General features: G+C 40.0%; 1 protein-coding gene across 1 annotated transcript; it reads left to right on the top strand.

Annotated features, from left to right (window-relative positions):
* Window positions 1-302: 302 nt before the first annotated feature.
* On the top strand, window positions 303-5690 carry LOC113467340. Its single transcript, XM_026823459.1, has 3 exons — window positions 303-399; window positions 955-1221; window positions 5614-5690. The coding sequence occupies exons 1-3, from the start codon at window positions 390-392 to the stop codon at window positions 5688-5690; spliced, it is 354 nt and encodes a 117-aa protein (XP_026679260.1). The 5' UTR covers window positions 303-389.
* The last annotated feature ends 1885 nt before the right edge of the window (window positions 5691-7575 follow it).

Below are 7575 nucleotides of genomic sequence, written 5' to 3'. Positions count from 1 at the left end.
TCTGATTAGCTTTAGCTTCTAGGATCAATTTAATTTGAAAAAACCATTTACTGATGAAAATTTGTAATGAAACAATAAGTTGAAATCGAAAAAATTATCTTTACTAATGAACCCCCTCTGATTTCATTCCCTCAGATTCGCTTGTCCAGACTTTAACCAACCCTCTTTGATTTAATTTCAATTTTTTTAACCATAACCACCTTTATTATTACAATAGTAATAAAAAGGTATAAGGGACGGACTATTGTATTCGCTTCGGTGTCGTCTGTGTGTCCACGAAGGAGGATGTGGTGTACGTTTATTTCAGTGGCCGAAATGACCCGACAGTAGTGAACGGGTTGAGAAATAGCCGCGTGTACTGTGTGGACTGGAAACCTTTCAGTCTGAGCATGGTACTGGGTGAGTGATGGAACTTTATTACAGTCAAACCTGAATACAAGAGAAAATCCCCGTCGAACCTCGATATAAGAGAAAAAAAAGGGTGGTCCCCTGGATTCTCTTATATCCAGGTTCGACTGTTGGTGGTGAGATAGGCAAAGCACCTGTTTCAAGGTGTTGGAAGGATTGGGATTTAAAACCTTTTGGACGCGAGGACACACCCCATAGGGTAATTTGAGCTGGTTTGGGCCATGATCTCAAGACGCACTGAAACATCAACTCCCAATACCTGATCGGCCAAAATTTGTTTGAGTCTGTCTTGAGAGCGAAATTTTTTAGTCCGTCCTTCCTTTATTAAATTGCAATAGTAATAATAAAAGGTATAGGGACGGACTATTGTGTTGTTTCTAAAATGGGGTGTAGAGCCCAATCGTTTGTGCTACATTTGTACCGTAAAAATCATCCATAGCCTATGGGGATTGTAGAGGGGGTATTTTTCTTAGAGAGCTCTTACTGAACCACTAAGTACTCCTTTTGCCATCAACTTAGCCCAAGTATCTCCCCCCTATCTTCCAGGATGTCGTGACGGTGTCCACACGGTCACCGTGAGTCCTCGAAGTCGCTTCCCCACCACCCACCAAATTCTAACCAGGCCGGACGTTAGCTGCGTCACGGACTTGTCCATCTCCCCCCAGTCCCTACACATGGCCACGGTGTCCGTTTTGAGTCCAAGTGTCCACATTTGGGACCTGGCCGATCTTCGGGTCATTCACCTTATCAAGCTGTTCTCGGCGCCGAACTATTCGGTGCGGTGGTCACCTAGTGGCCTCCACTTGGCGGTCGGTGAGTGCAAATAACGTCGAAATGGAGCAGAAATAATAAAATTATCTGTTGCGGATAGTCTTTTTTATAAACCAAAGTGGGATCCATTATTTGATAAGAGTCCAAAACCACAATAAATCTTATATTATAAAAACAAGATCCATTCACATTTCATAGTTCACACACTGATCGCTCTATCTCGAGAACCACAACACCTAGAAAGCTGAAATTTGGTAGGAATATTCCTTTTATGGTCTAGGTGTGCAATAAGAAAGGATTTTGCGAAAATCTAAACCGATCCTGAGATAGGTATGATCAATTTTTCATCGCTAAAATCTCCATAAGAAATACACAGAGTACAGAGACTGCGGGAGAGAAAACTTTTCCTCGCTCCCCTAATATTTGAGTTTCGTTTATGTTTTTAGTTTGACAACTATGCAGCTAATAGGGAGCGCGCAGCGCGACCGTATTTTTTATTATTTTCTACAAGTTCGGCCATGCCTTTTCTACAAGTTAGGCCATGCCTCGGGATGAACTAGCGGGATTCCGGAGCGAAGCGACGGAATTCAGCTAGTCTTATATTATAAAAACGAGATCCATTCATAGTTCCATGTTCTCCCGCCAATAGGGGAAGCACCAAAAATGGGAAATTCATATCGATGGGTGATTTGTGCTTCAAATAGGTCCCACTAATGATTCACATTGAAATTTGGCCCCAAAAATTAAATTTCGAAACATCGATTTTCACCCCCCGGAGGCCACCAGGGCCGTAAGTCTAAATTTAATTTTTGGGTCCGAATTTCAATATGAACCATTAGTGGGACCTATTTGAAGCACAAATCATCAATCGATATGAATTCCCATTTTTGGTGCTTCCCCTATTGGCGGGAGAACATGCAAAAATAATAATTTGAATAGGTCATAACTCCGGCCCTGGTTGTCGGATCGAGCTTAAACTTATACTAAAGTACTAAGACCTATGATATGACGTATCACAAACAGGGGGTTCTCATTCAAGATTTTAAAGTTGGCCCCCGTTTCGCAGACTTCGCGAAATTTTTCGCGAATTGCCAAAATATCCGCATTAAAAATCAAAAAGATACGGTTTTTTTTTTGTTTTTCGAAATTTCAAACAGGCTACTTCACCCCAGCAGGAGGTTACTACTATTATCGTGGTCAAATTCTCATCTACAGGTGACCCAGCGTTACCTGACGGTTTTTAAAATGATGCTACACGTTCAATGGAGCAGTTGCAGTTGGGTAAAAATTCTGAATAAAAGGTCGATTCCTACGTAAAAAGTTGTGAGAAATCCAAATCTGAAGTCAAAACTCCGAAAAAGTAACTTTAAAAGGTCGAAAATTCAATTTTTAATTGCCGTTTTAATTAAAAAGTTCAAAGAGTTGTGACGTCAGACTTAATGTCAAAATGCGCAGAAACGCTTGCGCACAAACAAACGAAGCGGGAGTCATGAATTATGACGTCATCGCCTACGGGAGCATATGTCGTGACGTCAAACTTTACGATTTATCGGTATTATTTAAATCGATTTATCTCGGTATCTAGAAGTCGTAGAAGAAAAAGAAAAATTCCGTTGGTCCTCTTTTTTCCTGCTCTATGACTTTGAAACATCACACAAGTAAGCGTAACTGATGTATTGAGGTAAAGGTCTATTTTCAATAAACTCTCTCTTTTAAAATGCAGAGGTAGCTCTAAGTTCAGAGGTTGGATTCCAGAACAGGTAAGGTGGATAATTGGATATCGCCTTACCTGCATGACTTTGTTTCACTGTCGGAGGAAGCACTGTGCAATATACCTTTCCCTTGATGTCGGAGGAAGCACTGTGCAATATACCTTCCCCTAGATTCTCTACCATTGTACATGTGACAAGTTTGGCAACAATGCCTATTTTTTTGCTGTCACACTGATCTGGACACACTATAAGTCACTATAATTATAACTTCCAAGGTTTTTATTGGCTGGTGTTTTACCCTCCATTCGGTGACAAGATAATACCCACCTAATACTCACGTTAACCTCACCCAGTCTGAGTGTGGCCGGGAAAAGTGTCACGTAGTTACCCAAATGGTCAATTGGTCACCCATTTAGAAGAAAAAGAAAAATGCCGTTGGTCCTCATTTTTCCTGCTCTATGACTTTGAAACATCACCCAAGTAAGCGCAACTGATCTATTGGGAACGGGCCGAAGAGGTATCATTTTCCACAATCTCTCCTTTTCACAAGCCAGCCTAGTTAGGTCGGGGGTGGCGCGTCTGCCTTGTAAGCCCAAGGTCGTGGGTTCTATCCTTGAACCGATACCTACCCAAGTTCATTATCGGTATCGAGGAACGGCTGAACGGAGACCTGCTCTATGACTTTGAAACATCACCCAAGTAAGCGCAACTGATCTATTGATGCTAGGTGGTACGCCAAAAGAACATTGAGGTGTCAAGTGGTACTCGAAAGTTTGGGAACTGCTCTTCTATACTATCTTCTCTACAATGTTCTCGTTCTGTTGCTTCCAATAGACTTATATCAGTTAGATCTTGGACTAGGTGTAGATTAGGAATCGTCTATCTCTCTGTGTGCGTCTTGTTTATATGTACTAGTATCAAATCGTCTCTCATATACTTTGTTGGTACTACCTACCTAATCGGAATACAGATGTCTCTATCGGCTTGCAATGATGCATTCGCTGAGTCCCCTATAGAAAACATTGGTTGTTAGGATTATTGAGATATGTATTGGGAAAAATCCTACAATGCTGCAGTGAGCACCAAAGTTGTGACATAATAACACTAAGAAATTGCATTTACATTTTACATTTACATAAACACATTAACAGTCATACAGTGACTATGAACCTCTATCAAACAAACAAGCTCTGTATCCTCATCGTTTTTCGCATTTCTGACTTCAAAAATCGATAGTTTTGGGGGGGAAGTACTATAAAACGTACTTAACTCATTTTTTTTGAAAATGAACAAACAAACAAATGAACAATCAAACAACAAACAAACTTCTACGAACTGAATCGCTATTGATCGTTTACAAGACGCCCTACTTAATAAGTAATTTTGTACATCACATAATGTGTGACATACAAAATTACGTACAAAATATCATTTTATAGGGGACAGAAAGATAAGAACTGAAGACATGCAAGACAAGTTAACAAGCTAACCTGTCATTTTGTTTCCAAAGTAAATCGAACATACAAAGTCACACACTTCCCTTCTCGCCCTTTAACACATTTAGCATTTCAAATAAAACCTTGGGTATCCATCGGATTTTAAAGATTTGAATAAATTTATTCTAGAAATAGCTAGTAGGTTCAGATCTAACTTTTACGAATAGTTGAATACGCCTATAAAAGTAGGTGCCTCGTCTCTCCGACAGCAAACTTTTTATTTCAGAATAATATAGTCTATGGACCAGTTGTAAAATTTTGAAATAATGATAATCCCACCAAGTTGGCAAATTCAATTTGCATTTCCAATTCCTCTTTTATTGCTGAAAAGCTGATGGAATGGAAAGTTTGCAGGCGCTGTGTTTGAGCGATTGGACTGAGGGTATAATCCAGTGGACTAAGGACTTAATTCAGAGGACCTAGGGCTGAATTCAGTGAACTAAGGACTGAATTCAGTGAACTAAGAGCTAAATTCAGTGAACTAAGGGCTGAATTCTTTTGATTGTACTAAGGGTAGTCTTTGTTAGAATACACTTTTGGTTGACGATCAAATAATTTACTTTTTGCCTTTTACTCACTAGTTTTGGAATGCGGCCTTGAAATAATTGAGCCCTAAATATAAATAAATCATTTCCGAATAGTTATAACCTAATGTCTTCTTTCCCTTTATCGCCCTTTGCCCCCCTTAGCGACAACATTTGCCCCCTCCTTTGTCACTCTTTGTCTCCCTTTAACATCCCCTTCTCAACCTTTAACGCCCTCTTTGCACCTTAAACATACCTACTCTTTACCACCTTTTAACACACCCTTTGTCGCACTTTAACACACCCTTCTTGCCCTTTGTCGCCCTTTACCTTGCTCTTCTCAACCTTTACCTCCCTTAAAGCCTTAAACACACTCTTTACCCCCCCCCCCTTAAACACATACTTTTCTTAGAAAGCCGTGAAGAAAAAACCTACCTTAGCACGTGTCAACAAATTGTATCTACCTATTTACAAAAATAAGATACAGGGTACTCATGTCAACACATGATGCCTATCTGAAAAATATAGGGTCCTGTCCACCAATGTCCCTCGACAGACTTACCTAACTGTAAAAAAGGGGTGAAAAAAATGGCCTATGGAAGAAATGTTACCATAGGTTATGGCCAAGTCTAATCTTTTATCTTTCATAAAATCCGGAATTCCCAAATCCAAACTTAATCCTGCCGATTTCACATTTTTTAGCTGTCAAAGTGTCAACTACCAACTACCTCGATACTGAGAAATCAATAAAAATAGTCTATAAGAACCTAGAAACATGAAAAAAACCAAGCTGAATTTGGCTGAATCCATGGCACAAGAAACACTAACAAAGTTGTTTCACGAAAGCTCCTGGTACCACAAAACCCCCCAAACGACTTCTCGAGCTCCCTCGCCAAAGGTGACGGGGGGGAGCAAATTCCATCAAGGTGTCACACATAGCTTGCACACGCGATAAGAAAATCGTTTTGTAACAGATTACACAATTTGTATACGAAAAACGACGAGAGACATTTTGTTTCCAAGAAAGCGGTGGAACAATATTTGTGCCGAGAGGGCGGGTTGGAACGAGGCCCGGTATTTTGACCGCTTTTGGACAGATTTCGACCGTTTTTTGGCGGTTTTCAGCTATAGCGACAAAACGGTTAGAGATATTGTAAAAATTAGGGTAAAAGAACACTCAAATAAGGATAATTCAATATTAGGATAAGGAAAGTCGTGTGATGTTCACACCAGATTTTTATATTCTGTTATTTCTTTTTCCTTCCCTCCTTCTATTCTCCTATTTTTTCTTCTCATGTTTCGGAAATCCTGCGATAATCCAGGTAGGAAAATATCGGAACGCACAAACCAAAGGGAACATTGCCAGCCTAGTTAGCTTGGTAAGTATGAGCTTCTGCCTTGTAAGCGCTAGGCCACGGGTTCGATTCCCGCTAGGGGCGGATTTTATCCTGAACAGATAATAGTGCTTTTTTATACTGCTCGCATAGGACTGACAAGCCCCTTTACTCCAGCAGTAGGCTACTACTATTATTGTGGTCAAATTCTCAAATTATATTGAGGATAAAATGCCATACCTCGGCTGGGATTGAACCCACGCCCTCCTGTTTACCAGGCGAGCGCCTTGACCACTACACCACCGAGGCATGGACAAGGTTTGTTCTCGGAACTGCATAGCTTTCTCCTATTCTGTCTTCCTTTCGATTTTGAAGAGAGAAGGAACATCGTCGCGTCGGTCTTGTTAGAACAAGTTTTTCCAAATTTCATCGAAATCCGACAAATCATTAAAGAATGTAAATGTAAATGCAGTTTCTTTGTGTTATTATGTCACAACTTTGGTGCTCACTGCAGCATTGTAGGATTTTTCTCGAAAACCTACCTTAGCACGTGTCAACAAATTGTATCTACCTATTTAGAAAAATAAGATACAGGGTACTCATGTCAACACATGATGCCTATCTGAAAAATATAGGGTCCTGTCCACCAATGTCCCTCGACAGACTTACCTAACTGTAAAAAAGGGGTGAAAAAAATGGCCTATGGAAGAAATGTTACCATAGGTTATGGCCAAGTCTAATCTTTTATCTTTCATAAAATCCGGAATTCCCAAATCCAAACTTATTCCTGCCGATTTCACATTTTTTAGCTGTCAAAGTGTCAACTACCAACTACCTCGATACTGAGAAATCAATAAAAATAGTCTATAGGAACCTAGAAACATGAAAAAAACCAAGCTGAATTTGGCTAAATCCATAGCACAAAAAAAACTGACAAAGTTGTTTCACGAAAGCTCCTGGTACCACAAAACCCCCCAAACGACTTCTCGAGCTCCCTCGCAAAACCTACCTTAGCACGTGTCAACAAATTGTATCTACCTATTTAGAAAAATAAGATACAGGGTACTCATGTCAACACATGATGCCTACATATCTGAAAAATATAGGGTCCTGTCCACCAATGTCCCTCGACAGACTTACCTAACTGTAAAAAAGGGGTGAAAAAAAATGGCCTGTGGAAGAAATGTTACCATAGGTTATGGCCAAGTCTTTTATCTTTCATAAAATCGGGAATTCCCAAATCCAAACTTAATCCTGCCGATTTCACGTTTTTTAGCTGTCAAAGTGTCAACTACCAACTAGCTCGATACTGAGAAATCAATAAAAAATA

The sequence above is a fragment of the Diaphorina citri genome, unplaced genomic scaffold, assembly GCF_000475195.1.
Source record: "Diaphorina citri unplaced genomic scaffold, Diaci psyllid genome assembly version 1.1 scaffold456, whole genome shotgun sequence".
NCBI classification, from domain to species: Eukaryota; Metazoa; Arthropoda; class Insecta; order Hemiptera; family Psyllidae; genus Diaphorina; species Diaphorina citri.
The sequence above is the reverse complement of the archived record's forward strand: the minus strand, read 5'-3'. Positions and strand labels throughout refer to the sequence as shown.

Bases quoted from the DNA above. Each gene is read 5' to 3' on its own strand.
- LOC113467340 (XM_026823459.1), top strand. The intron at 1,222-5,613 runs GTGAGTGCAAAT...CACATTTTTTAG, and splicing joins TGGCCTCCACTTGGCGGTCG to CTGTCAAAGTGTCAACTACC.